General features: G+C 39.7%; 3 protein-coding genes across 6 annotated transcripts in view; 1 reads left to right on the top strand and 2 right to left on the bottom strand.

The window, feature by feature from the left end:
* The first annotated feature begins 38 nt into the window (after positions 1-38).
* Positions 39-9040, top strand: mrps35 (mitochondrial ribosomal protein S35). Its single transcript, XM_067590341.1, has 8 exons — positions 39-202; positions 1935-1987; positions 2205-2372; positions 3461-3521; positions 3652-3791; positions 5702-5811; positions 5920-5989; positions 8475-9040. Exons 1-8 carry the CDS (start codon positions 70-72, stop codon positions 8742-8744), a joined length of 1005 nt encoding a protein of 334 aa, XP_067446442.1. The 5' UTR covers positions 39-69; the 3' UTR covers positions 8745-9040.
* A 551-nt stretch (positions 9041-9591) lies between these two features.
* On the bottom strand, positions 9592-11942 carry LOC137183345 (MANSC domain-containing protein 4-like). The gene is made up of 3 exons (XM_067590339.1): positions 11574-11942; positions 11319-11447; positions 9592-10729 (listed from the first exon to the last, which is right to left on the bottom strand). The coding sequence occupies exons 1-3, from the start codon at positions 11791-11793 to the stop codon at positions 9882-9884; spliced, it is 1197 nt and encodes a 398-aa protein (XP_067446440.1). The 5' UTR covers positions 11794-11942; the 3' UTR covers positions 9592-9881.
* Positions 11943-14683: 2741 nt separating this feature from the next.
* The window catches only part of LOC137183342 (transcriptional enhancer factor TEF-3-like), a 42326-nt gene continuing 29957 nt past the window's right edge, over positions 14684-27052 (bottom strand). For all 4 annotated transcript variants that reach the window (XM_067590331.1, XM_067590332.1, XM_067590333.1 and 1 more), the window contains 4 exons: positions 26368-26541; positions 20632-20772; positions 18399-18551; positions 14684-15650 (listed from right to left, as the gene is read on the bottom strand). In XM_067590331.1, coding sequence (XP_067446432.1) covers positions 15537-15650; positions 18399-18551; positions 20632-20772; positions 26368-26541 — 582 coding nt within the window. In that variant the 3' untranslated portion in view covers positions 14684-15536. The remainder of the gene's footprint in view (positions 15651-18398; positions 18552-20631; positions 20773-26367; positions 26542-27052) is intronic.

Genomic DNA, 27052 nt, shown 5'->3' with positions numbered 1-27052 from the left:
GCGCGAATACAGCGCGACGGGTTTTTCTTCCTTTTGTCCCGCACCAGCTTCCGTAGTCACTGCGAAAACATGGCTTCACACACAAGCAAGGCGTTCCTGTCCTTAGGTCGAATAAATGTTGCTTGTTTTGGACTGCATGGCTCCGTGAGCAGGGTCACATACGCGACCGCTTTGACCATAAATTCTCCTCCTGGGAACAAAGGTGAGTTTTACAGGAGTTGTTCAATAGTTAACACTGATTCAGAGTTATATAGCTGCACGCTAAGCTAACTGCCTCAAAAGTAGTTATGTTACCAAGGCCACTTCAGCTACCTCCTCACCTGTGCATCGACGACTGCAGTTAGAGTGTCTTTCTAACCTTGACAGATGAGGAATTAGTTTAATTGATACATTTGATGTGCATTTTAAATGATTTGTCCTGTGTGTGTGCTCCTATGTGTCCGTCATTCATTATGTCACTAGGTACCTGGATGTCATCCTATCTCTTCCCATCACAATTCACACACATGCACCCACAGTAGAGTCAGACAAAAAAAAGGTCAAAATATACTGACTAGGTCAAAACCTAGTATATGTGGAAGAGGTTTTCCTGGCTGTAATCATTCCTCCTGTTCATACTGGTTATTGAAAGATCCCCTTCAAATGTGCTTTCAGTGTAAGTGATGGGGGCCAAAATCCACACAGTCATTTTGTGTAAAAATGCATTTCAATTATTATCTGAAGTTTATATGAGGCTTCAGCAGTCTGAGTTAGTCATATCAAGTGGATATCTGCCACATTTACAGTCTTGTGTTTCCCTGTTGAGCTGCAGTGGAAGTATAGTAACAAAAATAGGGGATTAGGCACTAAAAAGACTAACGTTGAAAGATATCTACTTGATTTGACTAATTTGGATGGCTGAAGCTCTATATTAGCTTCAGATAAACTTTTAATTACATTTTTGCACAGGAGGGCTGTGGATTTTGTCCTCCATCTATTACATTGTATGTGCATTATGAAGTATGAACAGGAGGAATGATTATGGCAAGAAAAACTACTTCAATATTAATTTGGTCACCAGACTGTTGTTTTAAGACAGACTTGAAAATTGTGAACCTGTCTTCACGTCACAACTGTATTGATCCCATGCAGGGATATTTTGGTGTTACAGTAGCAGAAGGAAGTACAAAGACAGATGCATAGTCTAGAAAATGGACATAACCTAGTTAAACTAGAAATATACAGTATATGAGCATCTACCATATACAACAAGCAGAAAAATAAAAAAAATGAGGTACTATATAAACTACACACAAATACATACATTCTCTAGGTTGACCGAGGCTGGATTTTTGAGGCCGATATCAAAATTTTGGGAGTTTTAAAAATCTGATGTGATATCTCAGCAAATAGTAACATTTTTTATTAACACATAACTAATGTTTTTGATAAAGATTCCTGTTTTTAAAGATTTGTGCGACCACGATATGCACTGTATGGGACATTTTGCAGTTGAAAAATAAACTTGCCATTGCTCAATTGTGAACACATTATGTGATGTCAACAGCTGTTTCTACATTACCTCATTACCTCAACATGTTAAAGTATTTTTGTACTACAATGTCTTTATATTTACTGGTCAGCATAATCAATGATACTGATTTATCTGTAATAAGCTGATATCAGCCATTTATGGATCTAGTTGTTATATACACCACCATACATAAATATACTATACATAAATACACCATACATACACCGTACACTGAGAACACAGTCACAAATAAAGTTAATTCAATAAATAGATTTAAAAAAATTGTACTTGTGTCAGCAGATAGCAGTTTTAGCAGAATTACATAGTTATTTATTTTGTGACATTTTTAAGTTAAAACAGTTTATGAGTGTGTTTTTTTTCACAAACAAAGTGGCTAAACTTGAAATATTATCAATCTTAGGTCTTCCTGAGAGAGGCGGCAGAGGAGCCTTTGGAAGAAAACCCAGGCGAGATGTAAGTTTTCGGCATTTGTGTCTGTTTTCCAAGGCTGAATATAACAATAAGCATTAATATTCTACTGAGAAGATATTTAATAAGAAATTCAATACGTTTGATGTAAACATCTGACTTGCCCGGATAATTATGTTGCTAGAAACAACGGTCATGGATTTCCTGTCACTTTACCATTGATAAAGCTTACTTTTGTCTTCCTTTTTGTTTGGGGTATCAGGCGGGTCAGCCCAGGACAGACAAGATGCCAGTCAATCAGGACTGGACTGCAGTTTATCCAGCAGCAACCCCCTTCAGAGCGAACTCTGTCCCCCTACCTGTAAGGATGGGCTACCCTGTGAGGGGAGGTGTTCCACCAGAGAAGAAGGGCAACCTGGAGCTGATCAAGGTCAGATTTCATTATTTAACATCAACGTGATTGGAGGTTATAGTTTTAGAAATGAAGGATGAAAAATGACAAGCATTGTATTAAATAGTCACACAGGTACTACAAATGCCTAATTATTAGTCACTCAATTAAGTAGAAATGCAGCAATTAGTCAATTAATAGATCAGGCGATTTAAAGAAAATTAATCGGCAAGTATTTTGATAATCGATTAATTGTTTTTTCAAGCCAAACTTTCTTTGGTTAGCTTCTCAAATGAGATAATCAGCTGTTTTCCTTCATCATATATAAAAGTAAATTGAGTATCTTAAGTATCTTGGTACAAAACAAGCAAATTGAAGTCATTGTGGGCTCTGAGAAATTGTGAATGCACAGTTTTTTAACATTTCATTGACTAAACCAATAATTCAGAAAATAATCAGCTGATCACGAAGCTGATAATGAAAATAAGTGTTAGTTGCAGCCCTAAAATTAAGTTGTAGGGCTATTCGCATATGATTCAAAATATCTTCTACAGACTCTTACTCATACAGTTGACCGTGAGCTTTATCTGCACTGTACATACAGTGTATGTGTGTCCTGTCTGTATTTATTGATATTAAGCCACCAGTATTCATGCTGACCAGATGAGATAATTGAAGGAGGGCAGTGCTCCTGCAGCGCTGATGCTCTGCCGCACGGCTCTGATGGCTCTGCCTCTGTGCCCGGATTACTGAGCTGCTGTGTCCAGACACCAGCTGCTCCATCTGGACTCGAGCCACTAGCAGATCCTCTACTTTCACCCATCACAGCTGGAACCCTGCCGTGCAGCCTAACGATACACACTCCATTCCCTTAATGTGCCACAAGGGGATGTGTATCACCTATTTGTGTTTGATGCTGAAATATGAAATATTATTAAAAAAAAACATAGCTCAGATAGACGATATCCTTTACTCAAAGGATGTAGGGGGTACATTTTTCTGCTTTATTTACCATCCCCTTTAAAAACCTGAATACTAGGATATAAATATTAGACGCTCCACACATTTTCGATGTTTTTGTTATATGAGCAGTTGTGCATCTGAACATTCATCTCTCTCTCCCTCAGATACCAAACTTTCTGCACTTGACACCAGCAGCCATCAAGAAACACTGTGAAGCTCTGAAACGTAAGTTCCTCTTTTAAATGTCAACAGTATCTAAAAGCTACTTATTATTGTGTGATGTGATTTACCAACAATTATTTATCTAGCGGATTTATTGGCTTATTGAGTTTAAAATGTCTTCCTCTGCCATCAGCATTCTGCACCGAGTGGCCGTCTGCCTTGGACACTGATGCCAGATGTGACCAGCACTTCCCTGTTAAAGTAGAAAGCACAGACTACGTGTCTGCCGGCCTGTCTGTCAGAAACCCTTCCGCTCGTATCGTTCATCTCAGAGTGAGTTTCTCTGAAACGGTTGTGACCTCAGTTTGGCTCAAAGTGGTTCTGTAAATGCACAGGAAGTCAAGCGTGGAGAAACATCTACAACGAGATTATAGATTTACAGTGAAGCATAATCACCAGCTGACATCATGTCGCTGTGACTTATCTACAGATACATTCATTGTCCAGTGACCTCAAACCAAAGAAATAATGCCATGAAGTCCACAGAGAGATTACAGTCCGAGAGAATTATTTCACATTTCAGCATGTTGTGATATTCTTGTTAGTTTACTGTACTTTGTTTTGTTTTTTCATTTCTTAAACAACTTTATTTTTTAGCAGAGTAAAGTAGCAAAACATTTTGTCATTGACATATTTGTTTAGACATTTTAATATTGCTCTTAACCCCACCACCCACCCCTAATGCATCAATATGCAATCCTCCCTCAGGATATACACATAAACACAAAATATGTAACCAACAATACGTAAAAAAGAAGATACAAACTTAAGATTCCATGAAAAACCATAGAAGTTATCATCATATACAATATATAATTGGTCTGTTAAATATACCAGAGTAAGAAGCAATTCAATTTGGGGATTCTGAATATCAGTCAGCAAATTGGATTATGCTAATGAACACATCTTACAAACACACCTCCTCATGAACAGGTGGCCTTCATCAGGCTTAAACGAGCAACTTACGACAAGTTCAGGCAGTCAAGAGGGTTTGTTGAATCCCATGTAGGATTTTCTTATTTTCCTCTCATTGCTTTGTGCAAGAACAAATATAAGAGAAAAATAAGAGGCCCATTGGGCATGAGGCTCAATAATGCTGTTCTGCAAAAACCTCTTTTTGCTCCTTTGATGGGGCTACACATTTAAACAGAGTAATCATAAAGGCTTTTATGCTGAAAAATATGTCAAAAGAAACACCGGATTACACCACAAACACACATGAAAATGAACTGTCATTGATAAAAATATAAAATGTGTCATTTTCACCATTAATCACCAGCCATCTGCTCCACTGACACTTTGCCTTAGATTATATTCACAAGGTAGGAATTATTGTGACATTAATCCGAGTGGATTAGGCAGATAGATTGGAGAGAAAATCTAACAGAGTTTAGGTTCTGAGCGAACGGACTGAGCCCAACCCAACATTTTCAGTTTAATTAAAATTGATTCAGTCCTTGAATGACAAAATATGTATGGTCCGACTGCCTTAAGTTATTTTCTATCTAGACAAAAGTAGACAGGATGAGAGTAGTGAGGGAGACAGAAGAAAAGCCTGGAAACAAAATCTGTTGCAGGGTGTGATCCCAGACCACATGTGGTTCCAGAGGCAACAGATTTTGTCACTTTACCGTCTCTATGCACATTTGTTTAGACACTTTTAAGTGACCTCACCTTGGTGTTGTCAGTGCGTGCAGTATTGTACACAGAACACATGCAAACACGTCGCTTGTATTACCTATAAACAAAGTTAACGTCGCATTGTACAAATTATATAAGTCCAGGCCACGAAAAACAATGTAATCGGGGCGTAATCTGTTGTTTTCCATCTCTGCACTCCACAAGGGGCTTAGAGGTTATTATGGGCCACAGCATAAATAAAAGCTGTGATTTCATCAGTCAAAAGTATAAGAGTTTAATCAACACAGTCAGAGCTCTGCACAGGTTAGAAAAAAACATTGTTTTTTAGTTTTTTAGTTATATTGTGGTTTTATTTTATTTAAAAAGAAAGATCCAAGCAAAAGAAAAATTACATAACAAAATGACATCTGCCATAATCTTTTTTTGGACTTTGAGTATTTATACATCCTGGTATATCCATCTCAAACATTTATATGGAAAACTGTCACCTTAACAATGTCAGATTTCTCATGTGATTATCTTCGGTGTCATTGCCGTCACAGATAAAGCTGTCCAGTTTGAATCTGGATGACCACGCACGGAAGAAAATGCTCAAACTCGTTGGGGAGAGATACTGCAAAGATACTGATATCCTCACCATCATAACTGACAGGTAAACATTAATGCCTGAAAATTATCTATGAATCTATCCTCAAAGTGTGAAAAACAAAAACAAATTAAAGTTTTTCCCCTTTTGTCTGTTCATCCCCCTCTCTACCAGCTGCCCACTGAGACAGCAGAATTATGACTATGCCATGTACCTGCTAACTGTCCTTTACCACGAGTCCTGGGTAAGTGGAAACATAGATAGTTTTTTCAATACTCTGTTGTGACTGAAGATGACATCAAGCAGGCAGATACATCAGTCAGCCCCAACAAAAACTAAGCCAACTGTCAGACTGAATAATGATGAATTTAGTGACTCTCAGGCTATTGTCACCAGGCCATCCAGAGACCCATATCCAGCCTTCACCTTACCCCAAACCAACTCTAACTGGGGGTTAGCTGAAAACTTTTTTGATATTAAGCCACCAGTATTTTTCTCAGTCTCTTTTTATGTAGTGACCTTTCATCTTCTTTTGACAAGTACCCATTCATTTAAAGGGTGGTTGCTGTCTGTCCTCATTTGTACCAACAGTGTGTTTACCCTTTTTAAAAGTTTCTAAGATCAGATGAATGACAACGCTTGATCTCACACTCTTCAGCATGTAATATGAAAACCATTTTTGCAAGATTAACCGTAGTGCACTTAATTGACATATCATGTAGCACAATTCACTTGCAATGGTGTAAAACTAGTCTTGCCAATACGTTGTTACCTAAACTTGCACCACAAGTTATATAATAGGTGACTTATAATAATGCATTCTGACAACAGTGTGACATAGTGAGATAGTTTATAATGGGTCCATGATCAAGTACCAGGGCTAGCATGTTGGTGTTAGCTCAAGTGTCATTGTGAAGGTACCAAATGAGCACAAAAGAGCGCAATGAGATTTTGTTAGAATATGAAAATAGTCAATACATTGTAGGAAAAACCACTTTGCATTAACTGTATATGTTAAACATTGTTTTAACTGTAAAAGTTTGTTTTCCTTCATCAACATCTTTGGTGACATTTGCATACAGCTAGCGACACGGCTCAGTAACTTTTACCAGGGGAATTCTTGTCCTTCTTGCTCTGCGATCTGAGAGACTAAGCCCATTAGGAAGGTATCAGAGTTGAATGGGCAGAAGGATGGCAAACAGCAGCATTGTCCAGTTGACATTTCCCCACAGATGGGAGGAAAACAGACTCTCCTATCAGGTGTTGACCTTGGTACTCATTCACAGTAAGCCAACCATGCCACATCACAGAGGCCTGCCACCAGGCGCTGTCCACATTAATTTGCAGCCAGCCACATAAAAGAAAATTACTCCCCCTATTGTGCAACCTCTGCCTTCAGGAGCTTTTCCCATCATGGCTTAGTCACATAAAAAAAAAAAAGTTGTTTTTTTTCTCTCAGTGGGGAAAGGTGTCCGAGCCAGGAAGCAGAACACTGTCCACTGCCCTTTTGGACACACAATGGAAGGCACAGTGCTTGTCCAGCAGGCTTGTGGAAGCTGTGAGAGTGGCGTAGCGTTCAGGTTGTAACGCTAGCCCACAAAGAGGCCAATTGTTAGAAGCCACTGAGGTGATTTTATCTCCCCACTCAGGGAGACAGACCTTGCCCGCTAATTCCAATGTGTGCTAATCCAGGCCAGCATTGGAGCTGGTCGCTCAAAGCTGCCTCTAACGTGGAGGGAAATTTACCACTAGAGGCACTGCTTCTGCTTTTGTGCCTTCATGCCCAACACCTGTCCTCTCCCCTATCTCAATATATAAATATTGTATGGCAGGCACGCCAATGTTTCCCTCAACTGAGAAAACAGGTTGCCATTTGTCTCCTGGCAAGTTATAAATTCCTTAACACTCTGTCAGACAAACTGTTGAGAGATGGATGTTTTTGGACAACAATAGAGGTCTTACGGTACAGAGGAATTAGCTGTATCAGGCTATGTCCCTACACAGGCAATAATTGTTCAGTCAATTGTTGGTTTTGGTCTTTTCATTGGATTTTTTAACACTTAGTAAAAATATAGAGCATCACTAGATTTAAACCTTTCCTTTTTAAAATCAAATGTATAACTTCTCCTGTATGAGAATAATCTGGAGATCTGCAGATGATGTTTTGATCTAAAACTAATACTCTCGGTTAAGTAGGTCTTCATTATTTCAAAGTACACAACTGATCCATTCTCAACTATCTGGTGCTCTTCACTCACATGAGCCTGGACTTGATCCAGACGGGATGTTATGCGGATCAGATGCGTATGGCAGTAATGACGGTCATTAACCTCAAACACCTGGAGATCAGCAGAGCCGAGGCTCTGTCGCTGCCCCGCTATAAGCTGCTGCACAGTGAGGTGTATTGTTCTCAAGGGAATGTGATGATAGCTAGACAGGCAGCAGACATACGACTACATATGGAGAAATACTATCTCTGTGAGAGGAGCATCAAAGAAGGGGTGAGGGGTGACCAAGGACCCCCATATTTTACATCTGTTTCTATACTATGTTCCAAAGTAGAGTACTAACCTGAACCTTGAAACAGTCATATTTAATATTTCTTGCCACACTGCAAAAAAATTAACTTGTTTCACATTTAGAGCTATTTTTTTTAGGTCAGTGTAAAAATAATGATTATTTGTTGTTTGTAAAGGTCACAAATGTTCTTTTTTTTTCAAATTTTTCAGAAAACGGAGGCCTGGGAGGCTGAGAAGACTGTGGCAGACATGGAAGAGTACAGCTGGGAGGGCAGCCCATCCCAAAAAAATATCTTGGACACACTAGTACGCATGAAGGTGGCAGGGGAGGAGGAAGGCGAGGAAGTGCGAGAGCAGCTTCTCGGAAGAAGAGAGGTGCAGGAGTATAAGGACTCTGTCACGAGGCTGAAGAATGAAGGAGAGAGCGAGAGCACCATGCTCCAGTACAAAGAGGCTGTCAAGAAGGTTTTCAACCTGTAATGTATTTACACGAAGACAATGACCAAGAGCAGCAAGGATTAGACCTGTGATTGGGTCAAAGGACATTAAAACATTTTTGAATACTTGTAAAAATACTTGTCACATCTTCAACTATAGTATCAATAACATATAGCTGATTGTAGATAAATACTGTTCAGATTCACATCAGGATATAAAACCTCCAGAGTTTCATCTAATGTATTTATTTACCAAAGTTGATTTACTGTCATTGTGATATCAGGTGTATGATGATGTCTTTAATACAAAAATAAAAACCTGATGTGTGCTATTGTGAATGAGTTTTTGTCTTTGAAGTTCTCTTGCTCATTGGGTAAAGTATTTATGTAATAAAAGCCTCATTTAATCAGTTCACCAACTTAAGCTTCCAACCCACTTTTGTCACTATCAGGGTGAGGAGAGACACCCCAGTAGAAAAGATACATTCAGGAGCAGGCTGTTGAAAAGTACCTCACCCTTCTTCAAGAGTTTTGGTCTGTGGTGCACTTTTAGATCAGTAGAAACCCGCTGCACTGGAGGGTTAACCACAAGGCAGAAGATAGTTCATCAAGCCCTACTAAGGATAATACATTGTTGATGATCTGAGCAACCCTTGAATGGTAGAATTTTTTTTTGGTTGGAAGCCCCTATTAAGTCCCACTTAAAATCTGCATAAACAACTGGCCAGTCCTTGAGGTTTGGCATCAACATCAGTTTAAACTCATTGAAGTACATCAAAATATAGGTCAGCCAAATGGACATATCGTCTTTCTAATTGCCGTTATCAAATGCGCTGGTGGAATTCAAGACTTCTGTTGAAAATGTGTGCAAAAAAAAAGCGAACCAAAGTAATGGCAGCAACTGTATGTTTTTTGGCAACATCATCTAAATCACGCACTACCTCTGACCAGTCAGTTTGAATATTTTACAGCATCAATGCATCATTTGACATGACCTACATTTTCATCCCTTCCTGCTTAAAATAATAGCAAAATTCTTGCTATTAAAATATTCCATTATAGAAAAACAGATCAAAAACTAGTAAAAATTTTAACATCTCAAATGTCTCTTCATCCTGGATTCCATTTTTAAAATAGACTAAATGTCAGTTTCAGCTTTTTTTTTTTTTTGGCCCCACTTTCAGGAGCTCTCTCTGACCAGGACATACTTTATCAGACGCATGGAGCCTCTTTTCCCTCTCCATGACGTACGGTAGCGTCCCATCCTCTTCCTCTGACCCCTCCAGCTTACGACCAGCAGGATGGAGCAACAGCAGCTCAGCAACACTGTGATACAGATGGCCACTGCAACCAGCAGGGTGTGAGCGGCTACATGCCACTCTGGTCCCAAATCTCCTAAGGTGTCCTCTCCGCTGGCACCCTGATCTCCCTCACTGCCTGCAGTGTGGTTCCTCCCCAGAGTGCCCTTGGTGTCATTGGGGTATTGCTTGCTGCTCTCTATGTCGCCCATAAGTGCTGTGGACGTTGGAGGGCTGGTGGCTGACTGAGAAAAGGTGGTGGTGTATTGATAGGTAGAGGTGGATGTGGAGGGCTGTGTAGTTGTGATAGCCTCCAGAGTGGAAGTGGAGGGGGAGGCAGGAGCGGTTTGGGCATTGTAAGGGTCGAGGGTGGTGGCTGTGGTGGGAGGTAGACTAAAGCTGGGTGTGGGAGAAGTGCTCTGGGTTGTTGTTTGTGCATGACTCCACAGGGCTGCTGGAGGAGCCGCTGGTGTGGAAGACAAGGCGGTTGTAGTTGTGGAAACTGTTGAAGGCTGACTGGTGCTCTGCGGTGCAGAGGTGGTGAGCACTGCTGTGGTGGAGGGTTTAACTGTGGGTGCTGAAGTCAGAGGTGAGGGTGGAGGCGGGTGAATGAACTGGCGCTTGTCTGAGGACAGCGGCTCTGAAGCGTTGACTCGGCCGTAGTGGTGGGGTAACACACGCACATTGGATGTGAAGTATTTTCCAAACACCAACAGGTCAGGATCCACACCTGGGACATGAAGTGATTCATGGTTCAGTCTCCTATATGCTTTTTTTTTTTTTTTTACATGCTGCATTTTTAAAAGTTGGTCTTAATATTTTGATTATGTGTAATTAGTGAATTTCTACTTTTCTAAAAAGGGGAAAAATATATAAATTAGCGCATTGACCCAAATAAAAGATGTTGTGTTATTCTGTAAATTACATTTTAAAAAGTGGGGCTTGACTTTTATACAATTTAGAACTTTTTGTGTGGTATTGAAATAGTGTCTTCTCCAGTCTTTCCTGACATTGTTTTTTTTACTGGGTTTTTAAAAGTTGGCCTCAATATTGTCAGTGAATTTCTATTAAAAAAAAAAAAACACAAAAAACATTATGAATGAATTTAAATGTAAAAAGTTCTATAGCTTCCATCACCATCATCATTGTTACTGTTATAATAGTTGTAGTAGCAATATAACATTAGCAGCCTATGTTTGTAGTTCTTCTTGAGACTGTAATAGGCCTTGTTAAGGCTTTAGTTGATATGCATATGTGTTTATGCAGACTGCATTCCTAATAATACAATTTGATTATCGATTAGAGATTATATTACTTACCTTTTGTGATATTATAGAGGACAACGTTGCCTCTCTGGCTGAGAATACAGCTCTCCAGTGTGGGACAGTGCAGGTGGAAGCAGTTTTCTTGAGTTGTATCATAGTGAAATATGGCCAGATTACATGAAACTATAAGAAGAGGAAAGACGATAAATCAGGGTGAGATGGTCGTATAGAGGATAAAACAAAGAGAAAGCAGCTAAATACACGGTTCAATTTGTGTGTCTATTAGGTTGATTGAGAAACATTACTCACAATTTCTCGTAAGGCAGCAGGTCCTGCTGCATTTCAGCGCGGTCTCCTCTTGGTAATACTTCAAAAGCTGCGCTCCTCTCCTCTGAGACTCCTCAATGTCGATGAAAATACCCGGGAAGCGTCGTATCCAGCAGTTTTTATAATAAGATGTCGGTGAGCACCTCGATTCAGTGTGGCCCACCAGACTCAAAACCGTCAGCAAACCCCATGTGACATTCATGGCGCGTAATGTGAATCAGACCATGTTAAATTACAATGTGGGCAAAGCATGGACATATCTGACGAACTCTGTAAGGTTGATTACTTGGAGTTGACAGGCATGAAGTGGAGTTAGTGGCCTGGTTTTACTGGTGCCAGTCCCCCTCCAGGTGTGTCACAGCTACGCACCTGCAGGAGGTGGAGACCCAGCCGTGCGTAATGTGTCCAGGCTGTGCCACAGTGCAAACTTTCAGACACTGATTTTGCACTATTAGAGGCTAATAAAAAGTGGCCTCAACTGCTTATTCTAATGATAAATATCTAATGAAATAACCCATATGATAAATAACTTCTACAAAGCTATACAAGTCAATGTAGGAATATTATTTGACTATTTTCGTGATGCCAAATCAGTAAAACAAAATATACTGTATAAATTTACCATTGCTTACCACAGACTCCTGAAACAGGAGGTGGACACAAAAACAGCAACACCTTAAAATTAGCAGTATAATATAACCCAATTAGACAACCCAATAAGAAATACTTACTTTTGTGGATGTAAGAGGATTTGAGGTTTGTTGTTAAATTGGATTACATTACAAAGTGGTGTTCCTCTTATTTTGTCCACCCTGTGTCTATGGGAGGATTGTAGGCATCATGAGGGGATTTTTTGAGTGAAAGAGAAACCAGTTTTGTTCTTTAACCTTCAGTCTTACTAAAACCATAAATCATAAACAGCAATTGGAAGTTCACTGTTTTTCACTACAGGTCATGACCTTAAATTCAAATCTCTACACTATATGTAATACTTCCACACAGGTATGAAATCTTTACACTGAGTTTTAGCAGGAATCTCTGTGGATAAAACACAAGCTGTCTGTTTCCAGTGAGGTCAGACATCTGAGAGTGGATTGCCATAATTGTAGCAACCTGCCTGAATTCTTTCAAATGGGATTACCAGAATAAGCCTTTTGCTCCCTGCTTTTGGAGCTGCTACACCTGTTGGGCTGTTTCTCTAACCCTTTGTGAACTTGTTTCTCTATTACAGTGCCACATTGTCAGTTTACACCTGGGAGTTGAAAGTAACTTTTTGGATAAAGAGTTTATGGAGTGCAGGGCTTAAAGCCTACAGTTTAAGGGTAAATCATCCTGTAGAAATGGTTTGAATTGAATGAACCATTTGTGTAATGTACCATTACGCAAATGCAAAAACCCATATTCTCCATTTTTATTAAAAGAGAGGTTATACTTATACTTATCAGTTATACTAATAATAGAAGACTGAAGTGGGTATAATGAGTGAGAAAGCTGCCAATTCAGTAAAGTGTCTGTCCTATGCCCCATTTATTCCTTCATAGCAGTGAGCACTTCAAAACTCATTCTATGGCCAGAGGAGGGATTATATGGGAATTGGCACCAACAGCTACTGGTCTCCAAGCTCCAAAATGTAGTTTTGGTGTTCGGTAATTACCAGCTCAGTCTTTGAGCTTCACTCAAACTGTGTAAATTGCAAAGTACGTAGTAGATGGGAAAAGTGTAATGATGTCTTAAGACCACTAGATGGCAATGGTTACTTCCATTGAACAGTAGTTTTGTCCCAATTCCATACTAATATACAGTATGTACTGTACTTTTTTAAATTCAAGGTATCAGTGTACTTTTGCTCTAACATTAAAATAATACAAAACGTGCATAGACGTCAATCAAACTGCGACTTTGGTATGACACTGCCAATTAAGAGAAAAAGAAAGCTAAATGTTTTACTAATATTAACTTAGTGATGAAATTATATTGTTTCTTTGAATCCCCATTAATTGTTACCAAGGCAACAGCTACTCTTCCTGGGGTCCATAGTGTGAATGATTAGCTGATTCATTGATAAGTAGGTTGACCCCTGACAATTTTGATAATCAGATAATAATCTTAGTCATGTGTTAAGCAAAAATGTAAAAAAATTTTTAAAAAAACATTTGCCGTATCCAGCCTCTCAAATGTGAGAATTTGACACTTTTTTATATCATTGTAAAATACTTTTAGTTTACAATGATGAAAACTAAACCTTTAGTTTAGTTTTATACAGTTAGACAATACAAGCAACTGAAGACACCACCTTGGGCTCTGGGAACTTGCAATTGACATTTTTCACTATTTTCTGACATTTTACAGTCTGAAAAATTGATTAACCAAGAACAGTAATCAACAGATTAATCAATAGTGAAAATAATTGTTCGTTCCAACCCTGGATGAAATACTTACTTTATGTTGTTTGAGGTCTTTGTGGAGCTGTGGTGCCACCAACTGCAATCTGCTCAAATAAAAGCTGTGAGCTGCTCCTCCATTTCTTTTGTGCTTTGCCTTGTGTGACAGTAGTCAATCAACGGCATACTCAGAAATCAAGCAGATTTAGTATGCATCCAGATATCTTTGCCATGTTTACTTTTTTTACCTTGTGTGAAGCACAACATACTCAAAACCTGCATATGTAGTATGGAATTAAGACAGAGCTAACATGATCCAATTGTTCCAACTGTTAGCAAATATTAAAACTAGTGCAAAAAATAATAGTCTGCATACTGCAATTCTAACTGATATGCATGTGCCTCTTTATGTGTTTGTCATCTATCATCTCAGAGGTATTTTGTATTATAAAGACATGTCTAAAAATGCATTAAATGTATGTAGTCATGATTATTAAATAACCTGTAACCTCAGTGATGTAACCTGGACATTGCCAAAATGTTTGTAATTATGATGATACATGCAAGCTTTGTTCTGAGATACATACAGATGTGTGTTGTATATGTATAGAGTATAAAACCCTGCATATTTGATAATATATATTTACCCCACATGTCGCAGCAACTGGCAACACTTTTCACAGAATGTAAAAACCCAGCAACAGAGAGGAGTTTTGTAAGAAACACTTGTATTTTCATCTGACACGTCAGGGCAAGTTACACTTACAGACGACCTCTGTAATCAGCTTACAGATCCAAATCTGGTTCAAGTTAGCAGTGTTATTATGTGCCTTTTGGTGTAGTCAGATCATTTGCAATCAAAAACAGTAAGACAATACAAGAAACATTTAACATTAAACATCAAACAAAGTGAATACAATAGCTCTTTTAAATCATTTTAGCCTCTTATTTTCATAACTGTTTAGAGGAGATGGATGTGGTTCTGTACATAATTACTCAAATGCTCAAATAACACAAAAAGATTGGCACCAAAAACAGTGATATTTTATGGATGTGCAAAAGAGGGATTCTCAGCCTACTTTCAATTTTTTTTTTCCAATTGTTATTCATATTTAAGTCACTAGGTGGCACCCTGAGTCAGCCAAACTCCTCTGTAGCAAACATCCCCTGCACATGCATGTGTGTATAAGAATCTAAATCAAAAACAAGCACTAGTAAAATGAGATGAAAAACACCACCAATGACAACTTTCTCATGCAGGTCTTGTTGGCTAGGTTTGGCTCCTTTGGTATAGAGACCACAGTGTATCATGGTCCTCTTCTTTTTTTTTCACCACTTTTCACACAAAGCCTGTTTCAGCTTCCACAGTCCTAAATCCACCTCTCCCTCAGCAGTAGTAGTGTTCCTGGGCACGCTGACAAAGCCAGTGTTTCTCTGGGTTCCTGACCGAGTTGTATGGTTTCAGCTTTAAGCTTACGGAGGAAGTAGTCCATTGTTTAGTGTTGCTGCTCACTGAGGTGCTACAATAGGTCTAGAGCAGGTAAGTTCCAACTGTGTGACTGTGTCAGTCTTTGACTAGCCTGTAGATGTGATGCTGTGCGCCATGCTCACTGGTGGACACCTCAAAGACGTAGGCTATGCACAGCAGGGTCTCCAGTGTGTCCCTATTAGTCACCACCTGTAGACAAGCACAGACAGTCCTGTTCAGTCAGGCTGTGGAGGATAAAAACTACCGAACAGAATCTACCCACACTGTTGTTACAGAAATACTGCTATTGATATCAAATATCAATATCAAATGTTAATTGTTTCACTGATCTGTGTATGCCTTTTAAAGTGGAACAGCATCTGACAACTTTAAGACTAAAATTCATACAAATCAGTTCCTAGTGGGTTTGTGGCATATATTGGTACTTTAAAATGAGAATAAATGTTCAAAAAACCCTAAACAACCTAACATGAACATAATGAGTAGGGAAAAAATGAGAGCAGTTAGTTCTTCTCTAGGAGCAAATGTCCTCCATTACATACTGTAAACTGTGGATGACACGACTGACCAGCATTTGGTAGTTAATAACATTTTAATATTAGCCCAACATAATGGATTTAATCAAGGTCATTTCAATTATTTGAAAATGGGTTCAAAGGGTCACACTAGAGAATTTTAAAAATGCACAGTGTTTCGTTAATAAATATAGTTGGATCTCGTACACGTCCCCTTATTTACCACCGTTTGTGGTTTTGTTTAGTGCAGTATGAAGCATTGAAGTCCAATGCAGTGCAGAGGCACCATGTGTTATGTGTATTGTATTCAAATGTAAAACACAAACAATATCAATCAAAAATAGTATGTTAGTTTCAATAAAATCTAATGACAGCAGCATATGGTTGCATATTCCTCTCTCAACCATAAAGCAGTTACTTCACCCCTTTGTATTTAGTCATCTGATATAGCTATTTTATATACAGTGCCAGTCAAAAGTCCAAACTTTTGATAAGTATAAGTAAATTGACATCTCTCTCTGGTCAAAGTATACTTTCTGTTATTCTATATGCAAGCTTTATTTTTATCTAAAAACACAGCAGGAGGATTGTGTTGAGGCAACAAGCACAGAACAAGCACACAAGTTCATCCATTCATTATGCCCAATTGCGCTGCATTGAATACAGCACTTGTTACAAGAGGCTTATCGATCCATTGTGCTCAGCCTTGTAATGTGGAATCTGTGTCTGCATGTATCTGTTGTCTATGTGTGTGTGTGTCTATGTGTGTGTGTGCATGCACATCTGTCTATGAGCTGTTCATGGTTAATATGAGCTAAATCAACCCATTGAGAAACCTAATGACATGCTGCCATGTAGTCGTCAGTGTGGGTTCAATATGGTCATTGTCCCTTGGCCAGTAGGAATGCAGCCGCCAATGGAAAGGACACCAATGCCTTTGAACCCTGGTGTTGAGGACCACTTTGTTACTATGGTGATACACTCCGCTCTATTCACTTCCCTCTCTACGTCCGCTCTCTGAGGAGCACACCGGCTCATTCAGAAAAGTACAACTTACAGCGGAAAGGACTAAATGTTTTAACTTTACAAGAAAGCATGAAAAATTGCAGCTTATAGACGGTGAAAAATTGCTACCAGCTGTTAATGGTCTGTCACGGTTACCCATAGGAAGTAACAAGCAAAGAGTTGCAGCACAACCGTATTCATTCAGTTTTCCTGTTTCACATCCTTACAACAGCACGAAGTGCTTTGAAATGGAAAGAAAGTATCTGCATGCATACTGAAGGTTTGCATGGCCCTGTGCTTTATTGAATCAGAATGGCATGAATGGAACTACATGAATAATGAAGGACAATGAGAGTGTGTCCGTGCATGAATGTGCTGCAGATAATGACTAATATCTAAATTCATCGACTCAGGATAAGCTGTTTATGCCTCTTTATAAAGAGGTATAAATGAATTTTACAGAATTTTCTGAGCAGAGCTGTGGCAACAGAGCTAATATAGCCTGCTAAAACCAACAGAGAGTGGGATAGTGGGATAGAAGTGGTGACATTAATTAAAGGATAAGGCTGGCGATTTTCTATATTTTTTTTTATTGTCAGCAAAATCTCATGTGCAGATCTAAACCAACAATGATCTGATCCTACTTACAAGTATTGTGCGTGTATCCAAAGTCTGATATATCGGTCCTCTTTGCTGTAGACCTCTGTTGTTGTCGAAAAACTATTAAAAACACATCAATGAGCCACACTGCTGCACTGGATGACACGTTCCTTCGCCCCAAAGGCAAATGCTACCGTAGTTTGTTTAGAAACGGCTCCAAAGAGTAATAAGAGCAATAACAATTTCACTCTCAGGAGAGAAGTTGCTTGTACGGCAGATGCCACTGTACATGCATGGGAACGCGTTTTCCATTTCTTAGAGAACTTCAGTCACAAAGTCAATAGTTTTTAGACAACAACAGAGGTGTACAGCATAGATGAATACAATATATCAGGCTTTGGCCACACACAAAATACTTGAAAGTAGGATCAGTTCATTGTTGGTTTGGCTCTGCACATGAGATTTGTTGACAATAAGAAAAATACAGAAAATTACCGGCATTATCCTTTAATTTTATTATGCTGGCATATCACATTAAGGTTTCTAAAATAATTTGTGCTTGTCATTTTCATTTGTTTCCAGTCTTTACGCTAAGCTAAACTGACTAGCTGCTGGCTCTAGCTTCATATTTAGCGTACAGACATGAGAGTGGGATCGATCTTCCTATCTAACTCTCACCAAGAAAGCATATCCCAAAACTATTCCTTTAATGTTAAACAGAATACCTGAAATAATACCAGAAGAGTAGCATGCATGACTGAAACACTGAAATCTCCAGACTCTACATGTGCTGTATATCCCTGATCCCCATGTGTACCTGTAGGATAGTGAAGTTCTCCAGTACGCTGTTCATCATGTACTTCTCCGGCAGGTGTTTTAGCTTGTGGATGAAGTTGATCATGTATTCACATAAAGGGGAACGGTGGATCCGAAATACGTAGCGCCCGTTCTCAAAGCGTGCATACTCCGTCTAGGAAAACAGATACAATACACTATGAAAGTGTGCAGTCCAATATATAAGAACATATAGCATGTGGAAAGAGAATTTAAAACACATTAAAGGATGAAATGTGAAATCTATTGTAAAAAAAAATAGGGATACATATTCCACTGAAACTCAATTGGACACATTGGATATGAACATCTATGTGATAAGCTGTAATATGTGTAATATAATATACCTAATGCAGCATATGGCATGCCAGATATGACAATAAACATATTTCTCGTGACAACCATAATCAAATGATGAGGCCATTAAATATCATCATGTGGCCTACTGAGGCAGATGGTTCTACCTAGGGATGTGTGTGTATGTGTTTATATTGTACAATCCATCAGCAGCGGGTGGGGGCAGGGCCACTATTGTGTCTATTTAACGGGAAGCAGAAAAGTTAGTCATGCCGGGGACATTTGTGAATCATATCAGTTTCTTGACCACAGATCAGTGGTAATTGACTGGAATCCATCTCGGCCAGTAACAGTTATTCACTCCTCAGGGTGATAATGGTGGTTTCTGACGTGGTCATGACCTCTTAATGTTGAAATATCACTCATCTATTGAGCAATCGGTGAAGCAATCTTCTTAAATTTTAGCCACATATGGAGTATAGGCTACTGTTGAGAACTGTGGGAACTCTGCTATCCACAAACATTGGGTTTTTCCACAAAGTGTGAAGCAAGCAAGGTATATTTTTTATTTTCAAATAAACAAACTGAAACTAAGATGAAAGCTATTTACTGCATTTATGGGCAAATAACACATCATGATGAGACTGGTCAATGTACCTTCCATAATAATGGTTGTCTAACAAAGTAATAAAAAATGTTGTGTTCATTTCTTTCTTAATAATGGCTTAATTCTCCTGAAAATTTAAGACCTGAAACCAAAAATCAATTCTTATATCATAAGCACAGTCTCTTATGGTCTTAGCTTTGATTGTTTAACATATTTTTAGAAAAATATTACGGTTTCACATTTCCATCTGTAAAGAAAAGATCAATTAAATATTTTTTTCCAAAAACACTGCAGAGGAGGACATGGTACATTTTGTCAGTCCTGAGTAGTATCTCCAGAGCTTCCCTTCTGATGTTTAGGTGTAGTGACCACTGTCAGAATTGCAGATTATGTGACACCCAAAGGTGCAAAAAGATTTTATCCCATACAAAATCACTACAGCTTGAACGGCTGTAAAATTATGAATGAATCTTTCTGAGCATTGTGAACACTCTGAAGTAACTAATGAATGATTTATTGAATAAGAATGAAATTTGATCTATTAGGTCCAATGGATAAGCCTCAAAGAGTTGCATCAGAAAACTCTTGTGTGCCATTCATGTATGTTGTGAGTCAGCAGGAAGTTGAAGCAGGAAGCAGGAAGAAGCCACATCAGCCAGAAAAGGACTTTGATGCTCTAAAGCTCTGTGGGCCTAAAAACACATAAGTCTCAAAGTGATAAAGAAAATACTTTCTGTGGAAAAAAGCTTCTGTTGAACATCTTTCATAGAAATGACTGGGGCACCATCTTGGAAAACGGTGTCTAGTTCTCTTAATACATCAGTGATAAAGCCTCAACAAGCTCAACCAATCAGATCGTTAGGGCTGCCTCTACAAAGCCTTATAAGCAAAATCCAGGGCAAAAAAAGAGAGCAAACCACAATAAGGTGACCTACCCTATATGGGCATATCTTTATTTTCAGAACTTCTCTTATTTGGATTATAATGACTTAACAGTAGAGAACACTATAAAAAAAAAAAAAAAAATTGGGCGACAAAAAAAATGATATTTTGTAAAAGTGAAGGGGGTGTGTCTGCTACGCCTGTACTAAAATGTGCTGCTACCTTTTGGCTGCAAACATAATAGGATTGCTTTAAAAACCATCAAGGCTGGCTTACTTTTCAGTGTCAGAAATGAATGCAAGGAATGCTTGGAAAGGCAAGAGACTTTTATGTTAAAATGCCAAGTAAATTGCAGTAATAATTGCAAAATAAATTCAGGATAATTGTGTAGAAGTTCAAATATAAAAAAACCCCAGTATCTGCATCTTACCTCTACTTTCTCCACCACCTGCTTGCCAAAGGAGCAGACCTTGGTGGATGAGGTGATAATCATGTTCTCAGAGCTCTCATACTGACTGGAAACACCATAGAAGAAGCTGCTGTCATCCTGCAGGTTTATACTGAGGTCCGCCTAAACAGAAGAAACAGATAACATGTCAGACTCAATTAATCATCAATACACCTGTCAGTTTGAACTCCAGTAAAAGAACTGTGATTAGTTAGGCAGCCTTGTGGTAAATGAGCAGGTAGCCATGAAGACACTACCCTCTTTAAGAGGAGACATGTGTGCTAGACTTCACACTACACTGCTGCACGCTGAGCATCTAAAATCTCAAGGACACATAATACCGGCTCCATAATTTATAACAAAATGTCAGGCTCTGCTTTTCTGCTCGCAGTTATGGATCTCAAGAAACATGTGTGCCAGTTTGACAAAGACGCATTAACAAGAGTGTTACAGCTCAACAAAGCTTGAGAGTGACTCTCTGTAAAGCCAAGAGGCATCCAATGGCCAGATCCTTGTTGACCTAGTATTAACGCTGTCAATCCAGCCTCAAGATTCCCAAGATGATGATCTTCCTGTGTGTGTGTTTTATTGTAAGATGATAATACCAAAGATTTTCAAATGTGATGGTTCATTCAAGTGGTGCATTTAAATGGCTTTATGTTTCCAGCAACAACCCGCTCACGTGCCAATTTTCAAATAGCTCAAAGGTCACGACTTGTGTCATATGTTTACATTTTAAAAAATGCTCATGGATGTTAGTGTTTACATTTTTAAATCATCTTTGCAGCAAACTTCAAGCATTTATGTACTCAACTTCCTATGAAAAGACAACTTCACAAGTTCAATTTGAAGTCACCGTTAGTTGAGACTTAAGTTTCTTCATCCTCGGGAGGATGCAGATTCACCTATGTCTGATCCTCCCACTAGCTCAAGTTTGAACTGAAGCAAGTATAATCTGATTTTGGATCAGACTGAGGTGCTATCTCCTCCGTCAGACAGCTGAGCTGTTTTACCTTTTCCCCTGTCGGGCTCTTGTCTCCTAATGGGCCATTGAGACACCGCTCGGCCTCCTCTCATCTCTTCATCACCCCGTTCATCTTCATCCCTGGCTCATGTAATTCCTCTATTTGTCTTCATCCCTGGGGCCTAGTGACCCTCCCCGAACCGCCATTCCCTGCTTCCCTAACAGCCTGCGAGGGAATTCATCCAATTACAATCAGCAGCGTGCAATTGGCTGATTAGATCATGGTGGGCAGGCTTGCTGTGTAACAATTTAGCAGAGCCAGCTCAAATCGGATTCCCTCGGCACTTCAAAGGCGTGAGACAATCCGTTAGGACAGGGCCACGGGCGCTGAGGGGGCGAGGAGGAAGGTGGGGAGTGGGGCAGGGCAGCCAGCGGCCGACAGAGGGGTGTGCTGGAAATTCAATCTAGAATGCCATAGCTTTGGAGGTGGGCCAGCCGCCTGTCACCGTCACCATGCCAACCTGCGCCTCAGCACACCCCCGAGTCATGACCTGCCACGTGGCTGTGTCACTGCGGCAACATCAAATAGGCCTTTACCGTCCTTTACGATGGCCTAAATAAGGTTATCGTATTTTCAGATGTGTTGAGGATTTCATTTTGCTTATTTTCATAGCCAAGAGCATCTTCACTCCTTTTTTTCCCAGTATAGGTGCTGAAATGTCCAGCTGTTTTGTATCATTTCTGTGTTTTGTCATGGATGCCTTGAGAATTGGAGGAGCCCCTTGGGATACGATAAGATGAACAGACTGAGAGGGGACAGCGTTATGAGCTTGTTTTCCTCAAGCGAGGTGTTGCATATGTCATAACTGTTGACTCCACCGGCTCTGACATGAATCAAGAGAGTAATATTTCACTGATGAGTGACTTGTTGGTTACATGCCACCCACCATTCCTCCTGCCATCTCTTTCTCTTGTTCACACCGTCTGTGTCCCTATTTCTATCTCTTGCTTTTTTATTGCTGTCTTGCTCTCTTTTTCTTTATGATATATGGCAGGGCTCCTCTTCCCCTCCTTCTTCTCACCCCTGAATCAAATGCCATGGATGTGACCAGCTGCTCTTCCCAAGGACTGGACAAGACTACTTCTAATATGGTGTCACTCACCAATGTCTTTTATCTCTCCACAATAAATAATGTGGCAGTCAAACGTGAGAAGGGCAACGCCATACATACAAAGCCATCTGGTGGCATGAAATTGCAAGGCGGTACTTTGAACTTGACATTCATAGTCTTTGACCCTCCAAACCACAGCAGTTAAAGCTGTATTACACATTTACCCTCCAAGACAACAGCGGCCTCAACTCAACATTTTTGACAAATTGAATTGAGCCGACTGCTTCTTCAGCCTGATTTGAGCATTGCTAGTTATTACTGTTCTTTCTCATGTTGGCACTTTATGAGTAGTTATCTAGCTAATGATCTGGTTTCTTTTATTTAAAATTGCTCACCACCTGGCTAGCTTGTGTGCAAATAGATATCTAACAGAGTCCCTCTTGGTCATTTTTTGCACTTCATGATAAAATAATAGCAACAGAAATGTTGTATTATTACTGGATTACTTATTTGTTGAATATTTCACCATCACAAGCTTCAACTTGTGATGGAACTTCAGGTTCAGTTTCTCATTTTAATAAATCTGCGACTGACAATGTGAACGTACACGCTCAACTGATACTCAGCAGTTACTGCTCATGAACATTTCTTCAGCAACAGTGTTTACAACAAATTGCGGGCTTTAGAGGACTTAGTATGCCCCGGCACTGACCACACCACTGCAGGGTTTCAGCTAGAGTGCTGCATGTTGGGCAGAGGAGAGCATTTCTTTCTAGTAAACACCCATAAAGGAGCTTTGTTGTGACAACAGCGAGATAGTGTGAAACTTCTTCTGTCCCAAGCCAACACCCTCTGTCATGATAGTCTGTCATCTTTCTTCACCAAGGTGGCATCATGTGCCTCCACCATCAGCAATTAATCTCATGTCATCTGGTGGTGTGACAATGAGAACTTTGAATGTGATATTCAAGGACTTGGACTACCAAACCACAGTAGTTAAAAAATTCACACCGCTACTGAAGGCCTCTAAGAACATGTGATGGCTGTCTATTAAGAATCTCTTCTCTTTCCAAGTGCCATATATTTCAGACCTTCAAAATTCTGGGGATGACTTATCGTCCAAAAGGAAATCCCCCGGGGAACAAATGGAGACTGCAACCCAACACTGTATCACATTTGTTGTCTGTTTGGGCAGTTTGGAAGTTGATGATTTTCAGAGCGCCAGAGTGAAACACCCAGTCTCCGCTGTGGTTTTCTCAGGTGCCATATAACAACTCACACCTTTGTGTGGATGTTTTTGGGACACCTGGGATGCACAACCAAACTGTGGTACACTGACGGAAATGCAACAGCCCTGCCAATCCCCCAGTACTGGAGAGGGGGGTTGTCATAGACAAAGAGCATGATAGGCATGATGCCTCGCTCAAGACAACCTTTCAAAGGTGTCATGACTCTGAGATTCTGCAGTCAGTCAAACCACACGTGTTCTTCATGCTTAAAAACAAACAGTTCAGCAGTTATTTAGATCGATTAAGGTTCAGCCTGATATTCCAACTGAGCTGTCATTTTATTTCACTTTATTCATTTTATTTTAATCTATTTCGAATCACTGAACAAATCAGAGATCCGGGCTGCAATTTGGAAGTCTGGAGATATTAAAATGATGTACTTTAATTCACCATAACCATGCTTCACCCTGACATCATCCCCCCACTCACTATAAAGCCAACATGCCGCATAGGAAAGAGAAGCAAAACATTTGAATAATGTGCAATAGATTCTTAATAAAAGTCACTTTGGTATTGTTGTTGTTGAGGGAGGTGTCCTGAGGTAAAGACGAGGGTGGGTTTGTAAGTGTGTATGTGATATATATACCAAAGGTCTTGTCCTAAGGTAAAAGCAAGGTGGCCAGATCAGATGAGATGAACAAAGTGGACGTGTCTAATTACACCCCATACTCCCCCTTTTCTCTGTCTCTATCTCTAAATCCCTTCTGGTGCTTATTTTCATCTTCTCAACTTGCATACTTCCCCTCTTTTCAATATCACACACTCTCTTTCATCTGTCTGGATCTTAAAGGGAAACTTCAGTATTTTTCAGCCTGTAACCTATTTTCCCATTGCATCATGGTTGTCCAATTGTGCCTAATGGTTACAACAATTTTTGAAATTAGTCCAGTAATGAGTGAGAGTGCATCAGCCAGCAGACGCGAAACGGACTGCAATTTAATCCTTTGGGGCAATTGCATCCCGTCAATGTACATCCACTAAAAGTGCTTGTTTTTGCCACTGACAGGCTCAGATTGTTGTTGTTGTCTGACAACATTATGGAAAGGACCATACAGAGAAATACAGAGTTGGATTTTCAACCACTATACTCTTGCGATATTTCAGAACAAGACTTCTCCTTGAGCGAGACTTGGTTAGACACAATAACAAACAGACTAGATCAAGTGAAAGGTAAAGACCTTTTATTTCTCTGTATTGTCCTTTCCATAATGTTGTCAGACACTTGAAACAACAATCTGAGCCTGTCAGTGGCAAAAACAAGCACTTTTAGTGGACATACATTGATGGTGCACAATTGCCCTGTCAAATTACATTGCAGCTCCTTTCGCGGCTGCCCGCTGAAGCGCTCTCGCTCAATACTGGTCCACTTTCAAAAATTGTTGCCCCCATTAGTCACTTAGACACCAAAAGATGGGAAAATAGGGTCCAGGTTGAAAAATACCCAAATTTCCCTTTAATTTGACTTTGTCATCATGCTTTACTCTCTTATCTATCTCAGTGTGTAATGGTGAGTTGGGGGTGGTGGTGTACTGTGTTTGTCTGTCTGTATGTGTGTGTGTGTGTGTGTGTGTGTGTGTGTGTGTGTGTGTGTGTGTGTGTGTGTGTGTGTGTGTGTGTGTGTGTTTTGGGGGGGGCTTATCTATAAATAAGTGTATGGGAGGGGGCATGAGGGTAGGACTCAGTCTAATAGCACAGGGACAGGTGCCTGGGCTCACATTTCCCCTGGTGAAAGATCAGGCCTGCCACTCTCCCCAAGGCTTCTGTCACACACAATCACACACACACACACACACACACACACACACACACACACACACACACACACACACACACACATCAGAGACATATACAAACACACCCACACCAAATGCATCCTGTGCAGCAATGCCTTTTTTGCAAGCATATAAACCACCAATCAAGTCAGTGGAGCAATAACTTTCCATTCATTCTACCTCTAAATCGTACTTAAGTTCCTTTAACTCCAATGTTTAAGCTATCTCAACACAGTTAACACCGTTAGGCCATTAACAGCCAACAGGTGCTACAAAGCATTAACAAGAGTATTCACTGCACTCTCACCTTACCTTCATAACTTGGGGAGGATTATATGCTTTGATGATGTATGAAACATCCCACACACACACACATACCAAACTGGGCTTAACATAATAAAAATGGATTTTAACTGAAATTAGTGATTTATCAGTTGAAATTAAAGTAAATAATTGAGCTGGATTTACAGTAGATGAACTTAGTGGAATGGAACTGGATGAAAATGCAACAAAATAGGATCTAAACTGAGCTGGACATCTCTGAAAATATATATTTTTTTAAATGCACAAAAATGCTTTACCCAGAACTTGACAAGAAAGAAAGCGTTGTGTGGCCCTTTGTCAAAAAGCTCCTTCAGGCCTCCTTTCTTCTCTGGGAACTTGTCGTAGATCTGCCTGATGTCCACCGACTCCAGATAGGGGTCGCTGTAGCTGGGGTTGGACTGGCCGATGTGCACAAACAGGTGCTTGTTAAACTGAAGAGACAAAAGCGCATATCAGGAGCTGAACAGAGCCAAAACGTCAAATGTCCCGTTTGCTATATTGCCACAAAAGCCAAGTGCAAGTCAAGCACTCCAGAACATCTGTCACATTGGGCTTGCTCCACCATTGCATATTTATTATAGTATCTTGTCACCTGTTTCAAGGGTCCAACCCTTTTCTTCCCTCTTGTACCATTCATGAACATGTGATGTGCTGTTGTGTATATTCTTTGCGTAGGATACAGTGTATCCTATGATCTCTGGGGGTTGTTGTCATGCCCTTATGACAACAAAACTACCAAAGATTAAACATTTTTTTCAACCAATGTCTTTTTCAAGACTTTGGTGACATCTGTTTTCTTTGATTTTCTATAGAAAGATTGTATTTTTTGTTCATACTGAATTTTTAAATCTTTGAATCACTGTTTATGCTCATCGGTTTTATTTCAAACAACTCTGTGTCCAAGTCTGTGGCAGAAGATTTTTCCCCGCTATACAGGATGAA

The sequence above is a fragment of the Thunnus thynnus genome, chromosome 5 (genome assembly GCF_963924715.1).
Source record: "Thunnus thynnus chromosome 5, fThuThy2.1, whole genome shotgun sequence".
NCBI lineage: Eukaryota > Metazoa > Chordata > Actinopteri > Scombriformes > Scombridae > Thunnus > Thunnus thynnus.
This window is presented reverse-complemented; position numbering and strand designations above follow the sequence as displayed.